Below are 18,828 nucleotides of genomic sequence, written 5' to 3'. Positions count from 1 at the left end.
ATGGGCTTCAAACCCTTTATCGGCAGATCGGTCTATATAGCAGCTATATCTAAATATAGTCCGATCTGAACCATATTTGGGTCAGATGTTGGTAGGTTCAAATTACAGCGAAATCGGTTAAAAAATAAAGCTTTTATGGGCTTCAGACCCTTTATCGGCAGATCGGTCTATGTGGCAGCTATATCCAAATATGATCCGATTTGGCCGGTTCAACAACTTAACCAGCGTGCATCAAAAAGACGTGTCTGTGCCAACTTTTAGCTCCATATCTCAACTTTTGAAGCCTGTAGAGTGATTATAACAGACGGACGGACAGACGGATAGACTGACACATGCACATCGTTAAATCGTCTTGGAATATTACGACGATCCGAAAAATATGTACTTTGTAGGGTCCGAAATTGATATTTCGATGTGTTGCAAACGGAAGGACTAAATGAATATACCCCCTATCCTACGGTGGTGGGTATAAAAAGTTTATACATTAGTTTCCCTCCCATATCCATGGCATGTGATATTTATTCCAATATAGCCCATAGGTTAACATGTTTGTCTACATACGCACTGTGGCCATAAATATGTGCCATGTTTGGCAAGAATATCAGCAACTTATTTTCAACTGTGGTAACCAAGTGCTGGCAAAATTTGTGAGTAGTTCAGCTAGGTAAAACTTCTCTCTACAGCTGAAAGGAGATCCCCTACCATTGACCCAAAACTTGCATCGACAGCCATCATTAATATAAGAGAAATATCCACGCTGGTTCCTAATACGACGTTCATGACCATGGGGGTATACCTATTTCGTCATTCTGTTTGTAACTCCTCGAAATATTCGTCTAAGACCCCATAAAGTATGTATATTCTTAATCGTCATGACATTTTAAGTCGATCTGGCCGTGTCCTTCCGTCCGTCTGTCTGTCGAAAGCCCGCTAACTTTTGAAGGAGTAAAGTTAGCCGCTTGAAATTTTGCACAAATACTTCTTATCAGTGTAGGTCGGTTGGGATTGTATTAAATGGGCCATATCGGTCCATGTTTTGATATAGCTGCCATATAAACCGAATCTTGACTTCTTGACCCTCTCAAGGGCGCAATTCTTATCCGATTTAGCTGAAATTTTAGATCAGGTGTTTTATTATAACCTTATATGGTTAGGTTAGTTTGAAAATAGGGTGCAGATATTAATCCGTCTCATGCCACTATGGACAAACACCTAAGCCAAACAACAAGTCGATTAGGCTTGTTGTGCGCTCTAAATTTTAAGTTAGAAAATCGGTGCTACTTACAAAATCCCTAATCGAAAACTTTCCATGCCACGCCCCTGCGCTGATCTGGTGTTGTGTCCCCACTTAAGTAGCGGTGTCTTTTAGACTCGAAAGCCGGGCAATGACAAAGGAAATGCTTCAACGTCTCATCATCTTCCCCGCTTGCCACACACATGCTATCACTTGCCGCAGCGATTTTACATCAGTGAGCTCGTAGTCCTATGTGTCCCGTTATGATACCAATAGCTATACAGACCTCCTTCTTGTATTCTTTCGGTAATTGCCTTGTCTTCTCACGATCTGGATCCCCCCATAGGATTTTCACCGTCCTACCGACCGTTTCGCTGTTCCAAAATGTTGCATGCGCATTCGCCGTCCACTCCCTTAACTCGGACTGCGTCGACCCGAGAGGCTTCGAGTTAACCAAGTTTATTGACGGCTGTCCTCTGGCCTTCAGCGCCAAATCGTGTGCCCTTTCATTGCCCCTTACTCCGTTATGGTCGGGCATCCAAACGATGCGAATTTTCCCATCCACAGAGAAGGCGTTAATCTCCTTCTTACACTGCAAGACTGTTCGTGACCTTACCGTCCTGGTTGTTATTGCTCGTTTGGCAATTTTACTGTCGGTAAAGATGTTCACACTCGACGTCCTCGTGTTAGCACCACACCACTTCACGCATTCCGTGATCGCCCGGATCTCCGCCTGCAGGACCGTAATATGGTCAGGCAGTCTAAAACAGATCTCAGTCCCTGTGCTCTCAATGTATACCCCCAGGGCCACTTTGTCCTCTAGCTTTGATCCATCCGTGTAACATGATCTTCCAGACTGTGCTGATGGCAGCAGTGCGTCGCACTCGACTTTAAGGTTCATCTCAGGTATCCGATCGGAAACCCCTCCCCATTCTTCCAGGTTTCCCATCGTCGCCTCGATTATACCGCGATGGTATGAGTGGCTCCCATCCTTAATCCATTCTCCCATCGCCTTAAGTCTCATAGCCGCAGTGGCTGCCTCACACTTAATCTGTATGTCAATGTCAATGGATATCTAGAATAGTCTCCAGTGCCCTAGTGGGCGTGGTCCTCATCACTCCGCCTATGACAGGACAACATGTTCTCTGAACCTGTTGTATGGTCCTTATGTTGCACTTTTTCTCCATGGCAGTCCACCAAACTACTGAGGCGTAAGTAAGTATTGGTCTAATCACGCTCCTGTATCCTATCCTAGGATTCAGGCCCCATTTCGAGCCAACGGCCCGTCTACATAGTGCCCAACATCTGTGAGCCTTCTCAGCAAGCTCCTGAATGTGACACTTCCCATTCAGTTTCCTGTCCAAGATCACACCTAAGTATTTGATTGTGTCAGATATCGAGATCGTCTTATTGAGGAAACGTGGTGCGTTAAATTCGCCCACCTTCGCCTTCCTCGTGAACAGGCAGATCTCAGTCTTCTCTGGGTAAACATTGAAACCCCTTGTTCTAGCCCAGTCGTATGCTATATGCAAGGCCATTTCGGCCCTTCTGCATAACTGGTTCGGATCCTTACCCCTTAGAAGTATTAATTTTGGCCTTTGTAGGCCTAAAAAGTGATACCGGGGGAAGAACTCGCAAAAATGGAGTAGTTTTTAAAAAACTACTCCAAATTTCTATTCAAAATAATGAGCAATTCAATATTTCTCATTCACTGTTAGCTGCAAAAACGTCACAAAACCACAACCAGTTTTTAAATAACAGCAACTCGAGTGTGCCGCAGACATTTTGTCACCATAGCACAGCATGGAGCCCCTTGTGTGTGTTCTTCCGACCATTCATCGATGAATGGCTCTGTGAAAAACAAATGATTTCTGGTGGCAGTTTCAAAATGCTTTTATAGCCATTTGTCATATGGACAAGAAAACACTACACAAAACCAATCGCATTACCAGAAACCCAAGCACATTATAAACGTTTGTGTGTTGCTTGACCAACAAACAAATCACAAGTACAAAACCCCTCATGCATGGGGGTGGGGGGGGGGATACTTAAGTACCAACAAACAGAAATGGACATAAAAACCTTGAGCGTATTTGCAATTTGCGAAAAACGACGGCAAGCGCGCTTGTTTTAACTCGAACAACTAAAACTCAGTTAGATACGCATGCCCCCCTCCCCCTTCCGCAATGAACTTTAAACAGCCGCTCAATAGGACCTTGCCTCAAGCACCTCCAACATGAATCACCATTGAAGCGATTCTGCGGCTACTCTAATTCCAAAGATGAAACAATTACCCACCTAAATGGATCTCAAACGTTTGCTCGCTAAGATAATGGAAGAATGGAAACTATCGCAGTGCTTAGACGCTCATTTTGGGCCCAATAACAAATGACAAGATTACTGCTATTATGGCCATAATTCACTTAAAAATGTCAAATATTTAATGGCCAAGTGAGCACTTTAAAATGTTTGTGCGGGCACACCATAACATCCAACATCCAGAACAATCGCGCATGTGTATGTGCAGGAGGTGGGGGTTATGCTCCATCAACAGCCACCCAATGTCTATGGCCGGAGATACTTCTTGCCAGCTCTGTACAAAAAAAAAAACCATCAAATTTGTTTAAGCAGCCACATGACAATGGAAGGCTAAACGGAAACTGATAACAAGATAAACATTCCCGTTAACTGATATCTGTATTTGACACTTCAAGCAGCATCTGTATTGGCCCACACTTAAGACCTATGCCAACACAGTTCCTGTATTGCCTACTATATGAGCGTCTCCACATAACTTGGCATACCGTTTGAGACACTTTGACTGAAGTATGATGGACCTTAAGTCATTGAAATCGTACAGCAATTAATGTGAAGTCAATGACCTGAGCTCTGATTTGTTGTTGTAAGTCCGATTCGGACCATACATGAATGCTGAACATTGTAGAGGTCATTGTGTTAAATTTCAGTTCATTCGGAGAAGAATTGCGCCTTGTAGGGGCTCAAGAAGCAAAATCGGGAGATAGGTTTATATGGGAGCTGTATCAAGCTATTGATCGATCGATTAAGGTCATGAGAGATGCCGTTGTACAAAATTTCAGCCAAATCGGATGAGAATTGCGCCCTCTAGAGGTTCAAGAAGTCAAGATTCCAGATCGGTTTATATGGCAGCTGTAACAGGTTATGAACCGATTTACGCCATATTTAGCACAGTTATTGGAAGTCAAAACAAAACACCTTATGCAAAATTTCAGCCAAATCGGTTGAGAATTGGGCGCTCTATTGGCTCAAGAAGTCAAGATCCAAGATCGGTTTATATGGCCGCTATATCAAGTTATAGACCGATGTCAACCATACTTAGCACTGTTGTTGGAAGTGATATCAAAACACTATGTCCGAAATTTCAGTCAAATCGGACGAGAATTGCGCCCTCTAGAGGCTCAAGAAGTCAAGACCCCGGATCGGTTTATATGGCAGCTATATCAAAATATGGACCGATTTAAACCATACTTGGCGCAGTTGTTGAAAGTGCTACCGAAACACTACGTGCAAAATTTCAATAAAATCGGATGAGAATTACGCCCTCTAGAGGCTCAAGAGGTCAAGACCCAAGATCGGTTTATATGGCAGCTATATCAAAACATGGACCGATTTGGCCAATGCTTCAACATTATCTTCCAATGCGTCAATCGAAGCGGGCTTGTCTGTATAGACATGAGCTAGAGGCATAGCCCCACAAAAAATAGTCTAAAGGCGTTAAATCGCACGATCAGCGGCCAAATTGACCGATCCCGAACGTGAAATAAAATGTTCACCAAACTTGCCTCTGAATAAGACCATTGTTACACGTGCTGTGTGGCATATGGCACCGTCTTGTTGAAAGCATATGTCAAAAAAAAGTTGGATATCATCTCACGATAGCGCTCACCATTTACAGTTACGTTACGATACGCATCATCTTTGAAGAAGTACGGGCCAATGATACCACCAGCCCATAAAACTTACCAAAACGACAATAGCTAAAAATCACCCTTTATATGGTCTCAGACTACCTGGCACTGAGACCGATGCAAGATAGGCAATGAGGATTTGGAGACGGACATTGGGTTTTAGGATGGTGAAACCCCTGTGTTCTCTGACAGCTTCAACATGTAGTCATGGATGGATTGGGGCTGTACTCCGAGACACTCGATATAGGTGTGTAGCTGAGACTGGCGGAATCCTGAATGAATTATGGGATCATGACTTATCCCTTACTTTAAACTCGGAATGCTGCAGCTAACGTCCACCGAAACTGGACGAAGGAACTGCCGGCTTTTGATAAAAGGATATTCACGTTAAGATATTCACAAATGCCGCCAGTATGTGTTAGTGAGGGAGAATAACAGTTAAAAAATGTTTTTGATACCCTCACCAAGATTGGAACTCAGATATTTTCTGTTGTGCGGGCACGATCTAACCAATGGCGAAACAATTACAGATGGTCTCATTTGTACAACAAGCACTAATCATATGGTGCAATGCGTCATCTCGTCATCAAGATGTCATTTTAGCGATGACACTGCTCTCAACACAACTAAAGAAACTTGCGTGTTTGTACGTGTGCAGTTAAAATGAGAGAAAGAGAAACACAAACAAAGAGAACGTGCACAAATGGGGTGATTTGCTGCGAACGTAAACATAGAATTGACATCTTAATACTGTCAAACTGGCCGACTGTGTTTTCAGCTGTTCGCGTGAGACCACCTTTTTAAATACACCTTGGTTCTAACCTATGCAACAGTGTTGCCATATTCATAAACTCACAAAAGTTGAAAATAATTGGACGATTTCCTAATGATTTTTCAATTCTGTCAAAAACTACTCTCAACCAAATTTGTTATTCAAAACAACAAAAATGTTTGCTAAAACAGCAGTTTTTGTCTGCTGTAATGCTGTTTCAGCAAACATAGAGCTGCTTTATTAGTCAGCTAAATCAGCAAATAAAATCTGTTGTTAAAACTACAAAAATCTGTTTGCCTGTTATTTGTTTTGAGATCACTTCAGGCATTTTTTAAAGAATTTCTTTAGAAATTTTTTGATTTATATTTGTGAAATATTACTAAAAAGAAACTACTTGATCCATCCCGTGGTATAGGTTAGGTTTGGTTTAAGTGGCAGTCTAATGGCAGTCTCAAATTGCAAATTTTGCCCATGAACATTCCACTAAGGAACAGGGGCAAACTTCTCACATATCAATGAGTGCAGTCCGATTCAAGTCTTAAGTTCAATGATAAGGGGCCTCCGTTTTATAGCCGAGTCCGAACGGCATGCCGCGGTGCGACACCTCTTTGGAGAGAAGTTTAACATGGCATAGTACCTCACAAATGTTGCCAGCATTAGGAGGGGAAAACCACCGCTGAAAACTTTATCTGATGGTCTCGCCAGGATTCGAACCCAGGCGTTCAGCGTCATGACGGACATGCTAACCTCTGCGCTACGGTAGCCTCCAACTCACTTAGACGTTTTCGTCCATTGTGATACCACAGGAACAGAAGAAGGAAGATGCCTTCTAGTTCCTACCGTTGAACAATCCAGATCGATTTAAAAAGCCCAATAACTTGCGAATGTTCACATCCGCTTAATCAGACAGGTTCTCAAAGAAATGAGAACCTAAAGTAGAACTCCCTCTAACTGCTAGTGCGGGACATACACACAGAAGGTGTTCTATAGACTCTTCTTCTTCGATGTCCTCACAGCTTCTGCAAAAGTCGTTCTGGCAACCTTCAGTCTGTCAGCATGTTTTCCGATTAGACAGTGAACTGTCATGATTGACACAATGATTGAGAGGTATGTTCTATCCAATGAGCAGTAGACCTCTTCAAGTCTAGATTAGGCCACATAGTTTTTGAATGCTATCTATCTATCCAATAAGCAGTAGACCTCTTCCAATGAGCAGTAGACCTTTTCAAGTCTAGATGAGGTTTTGGAATGCTCACAGCCCCCTCTTTGTGACCATCTATCATTCGTTGTCCTTCGGGCCTTATCCTGAAAACTTAGCTTACATGTCGCTAGAGGCATACCCGCAGATTCCAGTATCCCTGGAATGTGTAAGGTAGTTCCTAGTCTCGCAAGCTCGTCTGCTTTAGAATTCCCTGGGATATCTCTATGGCACCCGGCACCCAGAACAGGTGAGTTTTGAACTGTTCAGCCATCTCGTTGAGAGATCTGCGATAGTGAGGGCGGTTTTTGTGTTCAGAAATACATTCTCCAGGGATTTAATGGCTGCCTGGCTGTCTGAGAAAAATTGTCGTAGTCGTAATGAAATTATATCATAACCATTCCACCACTTCCTTAATTGCAAGGATCTCCGCTTCATACACACTGCAGTGGTCGGGTAAACTTTTCAGTAGACCAGTTCTAGATTTTTAGAGTACACCCCAAAGCCCACCTGGTCGTTTAGTTTGGAACCATCCGTATAGACTTCTATGTTACTTCTGTTACCAGGGATATCGTAGTTCCAATCGGTTCTGTCAGGAATAGTGGTACAGTAATTTTTTTTAAAAAAACGGCTCAGGTAGGATGTAATCCACACTGCCTGCAACATCGAATAATATATCAAGGATAACACAGTGTCCGTAGCCGCCACATGACCAATGAGAAAGCTCCCTTAACCTCACGGCAGTGGTCGCTGCCACAATGTCCAGAGGAATAAGATGTAGCATTAAATTCAGTGCATCAGTGCGGCTGTGATGCATAAACAAGCCATCCTTTGGATCCGCTTAAGTATTGAGCAGTAGGTGGACTTTTGAAGCGCCGTCCACCAGACCACAACGCCATAATGCATGGCACACGGTCTAAATCCCCATCTTTTGCCAATGGCTCTCTTGTAGGTGTATAGGGAAGAGTGGTCTTTCTTGTCCTTTCCAAAATGTTGGATTTGAAGTTGAATTTTCTGTCCAGCTAAAATCCAGTTATTATAAGGAGACAGGTTTCACTGTAGGCAACTTGTATCTCCTGCTGAAAAGAACTACTTCTGTCTTGCACGGTTTTGTACCCAAACCACTTTCGGTAGCCCACTTTGCTGCTGCGCGTAGAGCTTCCTGAAGTATATTTTTTAGAGTACTGGGAAACTTTCCCCTAACCGCAATTGCCACGTCATCAGCATACGCGATCACTTTTACGCCTTTTTATACACTGCACCACCACTGTGGTATAGGGTATTAACAAACCCATGGCAGCCGGTTGTACGTACCGGATGGACCCGATGAAGTCCTTCATCGGCAAGGGCTGCCGCCTCAGTGTACAACACACTGCTACAACAACAACAACAACAGGGTATTAAAGATTTGTACATTTGTTTGCAACGCTAAGAAAGAGAAGAGCTAGACCCATTGATAAGTATACCGATCAATTCAGAATCACTTTCTGATACGATTTAGCCATGTCCGTCTGTGAGTCCATGTATTCTTGTAATCGAAGTGCGGTTCGTAGTTGTTGCCCAATCATCGCGAAATTTTGCACATATCACTTTTTTGGCCCAAGGACGAACACTATTGATTTTGATAAAAATCGGTTCAGATTTAGATGTAGCTCCCATATATATGTATCGCCCGATTTGCATTTAAATGGTCGTAGTAGCTACAATTTTCAACCGATCAGCGCAAAATTTGCCATGGATTGTTTTGTTACTGATCTTAACATATTTGCAGGATTTCATCAAAATCGGTTCAGATTTAGATATAGCTCCCATATATATGTATAGCCCGAGTTGCACCTAAATGGTCGTAGAAGCTAAAAATTTCAACCGATCTGCACAAAATTTGGCATGGATTGTTTTGTTACTGATCTTAACATATTTGCAGGATTTCATCAAAATAGGTTTAGATTTAAATATAGCACCCATATATATGTAACGCCCGATTTGCATTTAATTGGTCGTAGTAGCTAAAATTTTCTACCGATCTGCACAAAATTTGGCACGGACTGTTTTGTTATTGCTCTTTACATATGTGCAGGGTTTCATCAAAATCGGTTCAGATCTGGATATAGCTCCCATATATATGTTCGTCCGATTTGCAGTAATAATGCAATAAAATGTCATTTGTCAACCGATTCTGTCGAAATTTGGCAAGAAGGATTTTCTCTTGAATTGTTCTAGTGAATGATTTTCTCCAGTGAATGTCATGGAAATCAGTTTAGATTTATATATAGCTCTCACATATATATATATATATATATATATATATATATCGGCCGATTTTAACTTCTAGAGTCACGCCAAGCCCATTTATTGACCAATCATGCCAACATTTTTCACATCGCTTTCCTTCACGGCTACTACAAAATCTGAGAAGTTTGCTCCAAATCGGTTCAGATTAGGATATAGCTTCCATACATATGTTCGTTCGATTTTGAGAAATATTGCCAAAAAGTGCTCATTTGTTAACCGATTCTCTCAAAATTTGATTTATTTACCAATCTTGCCAAAATTTTGCACAACTCTTTTCTCGACGACTACTGCAATATCTAAGAAGTTTGCTCGAAATCGGTTCAGATTTAGATATAGCTCCCATTTATAAGTTCGTCATATTTTGGGTAATTTGCAATAATGTTGTCATTTGTCAACCGTAGGTATTACAGATGTGCTACCGATTGTTTAATAACCCATCTGAAAACATCCACGGAAGTCCATCAAAATTAGTTCGGAATTAGATACAGCTCCCATATTGAACTTATAGAGTAGGAGTAGCGTATTATACAGTCGGCACAGCCCGACTTTTGCTCTTCCTTACTGGTAAGTCTTTCGATTGTTACACGAGTTCTTAGTAGTAGTGTTACACGAGTTCTTCTTAGTAACTTTTAACAAAAATTCCTAACACCTAAATCTCACCTTCACCCCTAGAAAACATGTTATAGTACACACCAGCCATAGGGTGTTAGACGACGAAAGTACAGACAGACATTCATACTCACCATACAACAGTAATTAACGCATCATTTGAATACCCCAGCACTCGTCAAAAGGTAAGACTAATTGACAAACGCAATTGAATGGGGGGCAAAACTAAAAACAACATCATGAGAAACCGCTTTTGTAATGCACACACAAACAGCAGCAACAAACAACAATAACAACGAGTTTATTTTTTATCAGTGATACATCTTGTATTGAAAATCACAACATATTCACCACAGTGGGGGGAAATGTCAAAGAGAACACCTTTGAGAGATGCAGTGTAATCACCGTCATCATTACTGCGGTACATGGTGTTATAACTGTTCCAAAATGTTGCATGCGCATTCGTCGCCCACTCCCTTAACTCGGACTGCGTCGATCCGAAAGGCTTCGGGTCAACCAAGTTTATTGACGGCAGTCCTTTGGCCTTCACCGTCAAATCGTCTGCCCTTCCATTTCACACAAACGATGTGGATTTTCCCATCCTCAGTGAAATCGTTAATTTCCTTCTTACACTGCAGACTGTTCGTGATCTTACCGACCTGGCTGTTATTGCCCTTATGGCCATTTTACTGTCGGTAAAGATGTTCATACTCGACGTTCTCGCTATAGCACTACACCACTTGACGCATTCCGTGATCGCTCGGATCTCCGCTTGCAGGACCGTATTATGGTCAGGCAGTCTAAAACAGATCTCAGTCCCTGGGTTCTCAATATAAACCCCCTCGCCCACATTGTCCTCTAGCTTTAATCCATCCGTGTAACATGATCTTCCATATAGCAATACTAGGGTTCCGTCATTTTAAGACTAAGCCTCTGGCAGCAGTGCCTCGCACTCGACTTCAAGATTCATCACAGGTATCCGATCGGAAACCTTTTCCCTTCCTTCCAGGTTTCCTATCGTCGCTTCGATTATACCGCGATGGTATGAGCTGCTCCCATCCCCAATTCATTCTCCCATCCCATTATAGAGTAAAACCACAATAAACCAAATACGGAGGTTGTGTACAGATTTCGATGAAATTTAGCAGAGGCTTTCAGTTGGGTAATAAAACATTCCATACAAAATTTGTGCAAATCGGTTGAAAAAAAAAGTCGAGCGATGTCATCATCATCATCATCGCAGCCACAGTAGTGGTATAGGGTATACCCAAACATAAAAATCGACCGATCGGGACAATATGGAATTGAAATGAAAGGTATTCAAGAGTAGAGTACGAATTTCATAATAAAAGATGGGTCCAAATACCTGAGGCGCCGCCCCAACCCCAAAACCCCTTTAAATAGGTTTATTTGACGATCATAACAATATGGGACTCAAATGAAAGGTATTCGGGAGTAGATTACGAATAGTAGTACGAAGACGCTTTATAATTTATTGATAACGGAAGGGGCGTCCGTCCTCCACCGTTACCCCAAAAACACCACCCAAAATCAAAAGTGGGCCGATAAGCATAATATGGGTATCAAATGAAAAGTATGCGGGAGTAGATAACGAATCTGGCATACAAATTCATGTCGAAGTATAGGGGGTCACCCCATCCTCACAAAAACGCCCAAAATGGGCACATTAGCCAATCGCGGATAGACTGAAAAAGGCCAGGACCGATTTTCTCATTTTGTGTAGGTTGCTCTGGAAGGAAATATAGGCTATATAATTTTTCGGTATCGGAAGGGGGGACGGACCCTCCCCCTTATGCCAAAAACACAACCCAAAATCAAAAGTGGGTCGATCGGGACAATATAGGTATTTAATTAAAGGTATTGGAGAGAAGAATACGAATATTGTATTAAAATTTGAGTCTAACTACCCATCGGGCCGCCCCCACCCTAAAACTCCCCCAAACAGACATATTGGACTTTCATTACAATATGGGGCTCAGATGTTAGGTATTCGGGAGTAGATTTCGAATCTGGCATACAACATCAGATCGAAGTATAGGGGTCACGCAGTGCAGTTTTCTTTGGGGAAAATTGTTTAAATGACCATGCATGGCATTGTACCTCGCAAATATCGCCAACATTAAGAGGGGATAAACACCGCTTTGTCCGATGTTCTCGTCAGGATTCGAACGCGTTCAACGTCATAGGCTACAATGGAACGAATTCGATTTCCGCATTCAGGGCGAAGTGTCCCCACCCTAAAAAGATATTAGAGAGTTACAGAAGGCGCTGCTTTCTTTAGCCAATAGTCTCGCCAGGATTCGAACGCAGGCGTTCAGCGTCATAGGCGGACATGCTAACCTCTGCGCTACGGTGGCCTCCGATATTTGATCAATACCTATGTAAATATTCTGTGCACAACTTTAAAACAGCAAAATCTCTCCCATTGTTCGTGGATGGACTACTTGATAGCTTTAATGAATGAACCGCAGTGCAGAATAATAACGGCAGTCCAAACACAATACCCATGGCATGACAGAACAATGATCAGGTTGGGGGGCCAATGAGTCAGCACTATGAAGTGGGAGAATTGTTTTTTACCTCAACGCACTTTAGGTGTTCAAATTTGTGGGGAGGGGTGGGGGGCAGCAAATGTAGACAAAACAATTTGACAATTACATTTGAAACTGAAACTAAAAACGGAATAGGAATTGAAATCTCTATCGAAATGGGGTACATGGAAGCAAAACAAAACAGAGACTTGCCAGAATGAGACGATGGTAGAGGTTGGGGGGGGGGGGGGGGCGGGGAGTATTACAACAATTATTTAATAATTCATTATTTTGACTGCCACAACAAGAACAACAACAACAGCAGCAACAGCAACAAATGGGTATTTTAAACTAAGCTACGATTTGTTGTTTGTGTTGTACGAGAGAGGTTTTAACTATGCCAAGTTGTTCTGTTTTTTTTTTTTTTTGTTTTTTTTTTCGTTGACGACCATTGTCTCCATTGAATGGTATTGGAATTGTTAAATTTGGTGCTTGGCCACTTGAAAATAAGAGTCAATTGGATTCTTCGATGTCATCTGTGATGGGGTTTTGACGAGGGAGGGAGGCATTGATACTTGTGTTCGATCATTCCGAAGGCCTCCTCAGGCATGTTTGTTTCGTCTTCTTCTTCCGCCCGCTTCTCTGCCTCTGGCTCCACTTCTATGCCATATTGTTTGCCTACGGCCAACAGTAGGAGCAAAATGTTATTTTTTAATGTTGTCGTATAAATACTTCGCGGAGTTCTTTAGCCACCAACAGTTTCCATTACATAGCTCACGTAGTAACAGAGCCAGCTTATCGCTTTGCGCCAATCGCAAAATACGGATACGGATATACAATTCTTAACAAAATGGTAAGTTGCAATCAGTGAAAAGTGTTGGTGGATAGATACCTCAAAACCTGGATCAACCTGTCATCAGATTAATGCCAGCTTTAGGGTTAACAAAGTGATGTTTAGATTGAAGTAAATCTCAAAATAATTGGAATATACCAATCGACAAAAAAAATAGAGAAAATAGTGCCATTGTTCAAGTTGGGTAGTAATTAGCTGTGAGGCGGCTGTAGGTTATAACGATGCTCCCGTAGTGTAAAATATGAATGAAATAAAAAGCCACAGGTCAGATTCCAATTGATACGGTTTATATGCAATCCACAAGTTTCTCAAGTTGATGCTGATTTAATAGCGGTGCAAGAAAGGTAAAAATGGATAGAATTATGAGAAGGCGAATTGGAAATTTGATCTTTATGGCCCCTCTTTATATGAGTAAAGGCTTTATTAAAGGGTTGCCAAGTCGATCAAAATAAGTTAATCCACGGGAGAGAAAATAAAGATAAAGATACTTAAAACAATTCATTCTTGTGGAATTGGCTTCAACAGTCAGCAAATCGCTCAAATAAGTATTGCTACTTTTTGGAGTTCCAAGTCTTGAAATTTTCACAGATTGTGTAGGTTGGTCCGGATGAAACCATAGGCTATATAATTTTTTGATATCGGGAGGGGGGCGGACCCTCCTCCTTACCCCAAAAGTACTGCCCAAAAATAAAAGTCGACCGATCGGAATAATATAGGATTAAAATGAAATGTATTCAAGAGTAGAGTACGAATTTCATAATAAAAGTTGGGTCCAAGTACCTGGGGCGCCGCCCCAGCCCCAAAACCCCTTAAAATAGGTTTATTTGACGATAATGGCGATATGGGACATATCGACTGAAAAACGGCAGAACCGATTTTCTCGAAATTTTCGCATTTTGTGTAGGTTGGTCGGAAGGGAAACATAGGCTATATAATTTTTCGGTATCGGAAGGGGGACGGACCCTCCCCCTTATGCCAAAAACACAACCCAAAATCAAAAGTGGACCGATCGGGATAATATAGGTATCAAATGAAAAGTATTCAAGAGTAGAGTACAAATTTCATAATAAAAGTTGGGTCAAAGTACCTGGGGCGCCGCCCCAGCCCCATAACACCTTAAAATAGGTTTATTTGATGATCATGACAATATGGGATTCAAATGAAAAGTATTCGGGAGTAGATTACGAACATTAGTAGGAACAGGCTTTATAATTTATTGATAACGGAGGGGGCGGACCCTCCACCGTTACCACAAAAATCAAATGAAAAGTATGCGGGAGTAGATAAATAATCTGAAATACAAATTCATGTCGAAGCATAGGGGTCACCCCATCCCCATAAAAACGCCCAAAATCGGCACATTAGCCAATAACGGATAAATGGGACTCGGTTTGTTTGTTCCGTACAGACTCAAAAACGGCAGAACCGATTTTCTCGACATTTTCTCATATTGTGTAGGGTGGTCTGGAAGGAAACATAGGCTATATAATTTTTCGGTATCGGAAGGGGGACGGACCCTCCCCCTTATGGCAAAAACATAACCCAAAATCAAAAGTGGACCGATAAGGACAATATGGGTATTAAATGAAAAGTATGCGGGAGTAGATAAATAATGTGAAATACAAATTCATGTCGAAGTATAGGGGGTCACCCCACCCTCCACAAAAACGCCCAAAATGGACAATTAGCCAATCACGAATATATGGGACTCGGTTTGTTTGTTCCATATAGACTAAAAAAACGGCAGAACCGATTTTCTCGAAATGTTCGCATATTGTGTAGGTTGGTCTGGAAGGAAACATAGGCTATATAAGTTTTCGGTATCGGAAGGGGGACGGACCCTCCCCATTATACCAAAAACACAACCCAAAATCAAAAGTGAACCGATCGGGACATTATAGGTAGCAAATGGAAGGTATTGGAGAGAAGAATACGAATGTTGTATTTAAATTTGAGTCTATGGACCCATCGGGCCGCCCCAACCCTAAAGCTCCCTCAAACAGACATATTGGACGTTAATTTCAATATGGGGCTTAAATGAAAAGTATTCGGGAGTAGATTTTTAATCTGGCATACAAAATCAGATCGAGTAAAGGAGATCACGCAATGCAATTTTCTTTAGTTAAAATTTTTTAAATGACCGTGCGGGGCATTGTGCCTCGCAAATGTCTCCAACTTTAAGAGGGACTACGCACCGCTTTGTCCGTGTTCTCGCCAGGATTCGAACGCGTTCAGCGTCATAGGCTATAATGGCACGAATTCGATATCCGTATTCAGGGCGAAGTGTCCCCACCCTAAAATGTTATTAGAGAGTTAAAGAAGGCGCAGCGGAGCGGGCCCGGTTCGGCTAGTTGATTATATATTGTAAATCAAATAAATCAAAATACATCCATTGTAAATAAGACTTTTCTACACCATCGAAAAAAAGGATAAAATGTGCTAATCGGAATATATTTCATTTCATAAGTGGCAATGAGTGTGCGTATTACTTTTCAATTTTGAATTCAAAAACAATGTTTTATTCCGATCCGCCGATTTAGGGTTTTAGGCCCATAAAAGCCACATTTATTATCCAATTTTGCTGAAATTTGGGACAGAGAGTTATGTTAGGCCACTCGACATATTTCTACTATTTGGCCCAGATCGGTCTAGATTTAGATATAGCGGCCATATAGACCGATATCTTGATTTTAGGCTTTGGGCCCATAAAAGGCGCATTTATTGTCCGATGTCGCCGAAATTTGGGACAGTGAGTTAAGTTAAGACCCTCGACATACTTCTGCAATATGGCAGGTATAGATTTGGATATAGCTGCCATATAGAACGATCGCTCGATCTACGGTTTTGAGCCCATAAAAGTCGCATTTATTGGCCGATGTCGCCGAAATTTGGGACAGTGAGTTGTGTTAGAACCTTTGACATCCTTCCTCAATTTGGCTGAGATCGGTCCAGATTGTAATATAGCTACCATATAGACCGATCTCTCGATTTAAGGTTTTGTTCCAATAATAGGCGCATTTTTTGCCCGATGTCGCCCAAATTTTGGTCAGGCCGAATCTTACATACTCCACTATAGATCGCATTTGTCGAGTTCTTTTCCCGGTATCTCTTTTTAGGCAAACAAAGGATAAAAGAAAAGAATTGCTATAATAATGGAGCTATACCAAGTTATGAGCCGATTCGGACCATAACTAAATTGAATGTTGGAGACCATAGTAAAAGTCATGGTGTAAAATTTAAGACAATATGAGTAAGAATTACGCCCTTTAGGGGCTTAAAAAGTGATATAGGCAGATCGGTTTGTATGGGAGCTGTATCAGGCTAAAGACCGATTCAGACCATTTTTGATACGTACAAAATTTCAGCCAAATAGGATGATAATTACGCCCTCAGAAGGCTCAAGAAGTTAAGATCCCAGATCGGTTTATATGGCAGCTATATCAGGTTATGGACCGATTTGAACCATACTTAGCACAGTTGTTGGAAGCCACAGCTTAAATCGGTTAGAAATTGCGCCCTCTAGACGCTCAAGAAGTCAAGAACCCAGATAGGTTTATATGACAGCTATATCAGGTTATGGACCGATTTCATCCGCCAGTGTGTCTGTCGAAAGCACGCTAACTTTCGATGGAGTACAGCTAGCCGCTTGAGTACAGCTAGCCGCACTTTTTAAACTTAAGACTCATTGGCACAGAGATTATCATGTCTATGAAATCAAACTCCCATAATCAATTCCTGACAAGAACATCATAAATATGAGTCAATAATCCAAGGGGACGTGACGCGTCAAATCACATTTGCTATGGTGTATATTTGTCGTTGTTGTAATAGTAGCAGTGTGCTTGCAGCCCTTGCCTTGAAGGGCTTCATGGGGTCAATCTGGTGAGTACAACCGGCTGCCATGGGATTGGTGTATCTTTATTTTTCCATTTCATAAAATGTTGTTCATTCATTCAACGGGGTGTTAATCACCTAATTAATGCAAAAGTTGCGCATATTATTTAGCCTTGTTACTGCGTTAGAGTTTACCTATCAACTCTTCACTTATTGAAACTGTAAACAGTTGCAGTCTTCTGAGATATTTTCTTGTTTTTGTTTTTTCAGAAAATACTGTTAGTTTCATTGGCAATCATTGCTGCTGCCTGCGCCGATGTCTCCCATTTAGGCAATCGTTATTTACCACCCAATCATCAGCATCAGCTACACCATCACAGCCATGGCCAGGAAAGCCATAACCATCAACATCAACATGAACAGCCACGCAACCAAAGACCGACAAATGAACGCGTTGAGACTACCATCGAGAAACATGAAGTCATTGAATTGCCCACACAGATTGAAATTGTCAAGGATGGCCAACCCATCTACGGTGTTCAATCAATGTCCACTCACATTGAGCCCATGCCAGAGCTCAGGACTCGTTATCTGCCACCATCCCATGAAATTGAAAATCTCCAACCACCCACGACCCAGCAGCCACGCTCGCAACAGGTCCCATACGAAATGCCCATGAGAAATTATCTGCCGCCTGTGCATCCTGAAATGACAACCACCACTGACGTGCCCTCGACCACAACAGAAGTGCTAAGAACCACCACAGATTTGGTTGCCCCCGACACCACCACATACACAGCAATGAAGGAAGAGACTACCGAACCAATGACTACTACCATGCCTATGTCCACCACCACCACCACCACAGAGCAGGATGCCTACGAAAGCACCACATTGTCGGCTCCCGAGCCCACAACTATGCCCAGAAATCGTTATTTGCCTCCAACCTCTGTGCCAGCTGGTCGCTACCTGCCTCCTCCCGTTTCCATGCCCGAGCAAGAGTATCTCTCGCCACCCCAGAGCCAATATCTAGCACCCAATATGCCCGAGAAGCAATATCTGCCACCCATGGACGTGATGTTGCCCCCACCATCGCCCATGCCCCAGCCCACCTACCAGCAATACCAGGAGCAACTGGTGCGTGAACAGCAAATGCACCAGATGTACCGTGAGGAACAGATGAATGACATGATGAATGCAATTTCCCAAATGGAACAGCAAAACATGATTACCTTGGAGCCCACCAATGCCGACAACAGCGCACATTCACAGATGCAACCTGTTGCTCCTGCCGAACCGGCTCATGTATTGCGAAGCGATGGCTATCATTACAAAACCGCCAACGATGATTTGAGACGTTTCCGTTATCGCCATTAAATGAGGCACTCGGCATGGCTTTAGAATAGACACCGTTGTTATATGAATATTTGTTGTAATTGTAGACCTAACAAAATAGAAGTATTAAAAGAATTTTTCAAAAAACAAGTAAAAAGGCGTTAAGATCGGCCGGGCCGAACTTTGGATACCCACCACCTCG

At 42.2% G+C, this 18,828-nt stretch overlaps 1 protein-coding gene across 1 annotated transcript; it reads left to right on the top strand.

Annotated features, from left to right (window-relative positions):
• The first annotated feature begins 13,282 nt into the window (after nt 1-13,282).
• On the top strand, nt 13,283-18,727 carry LOC106089923 (uncharacterized). Its single transcript, XM_013255916.2, has 2 exons — nt 13,283-13,457; nt 17,562-18,727. Exons 1-2 carry the CDS (start codon nt 13,455-13,457, stop codon nt 18,666-18,668), a joined length of 1,110 nt encoding a protein of 369 aa, XP_013111370.2. The 5' UTR covers nt 13,283-13,454; the 3' UTR covers nt 18,669-18,727.
• Nucleotides 18,728-18,828: the final 101 nt, after the last annotated feature.

The sequence above is a fragment of the Stomoxys calcitrans genome, chromosome 1, assembly GCF_963082655.1.
Source record: "Stomoxys calcitrans chromosome 1, idStoCalc2.1, whole genome shotgun sequence".
NCBI lineage: Eukaryota > Metazoa > Arthropoda > Insecta > Diptera > Muscidae > Stomoxys > Stomoxys calcitrans.
Note: the sequence above shows the minus strand (reverse complement) of the source record. Positions and strands in the feature narration are given on the sequence as shown.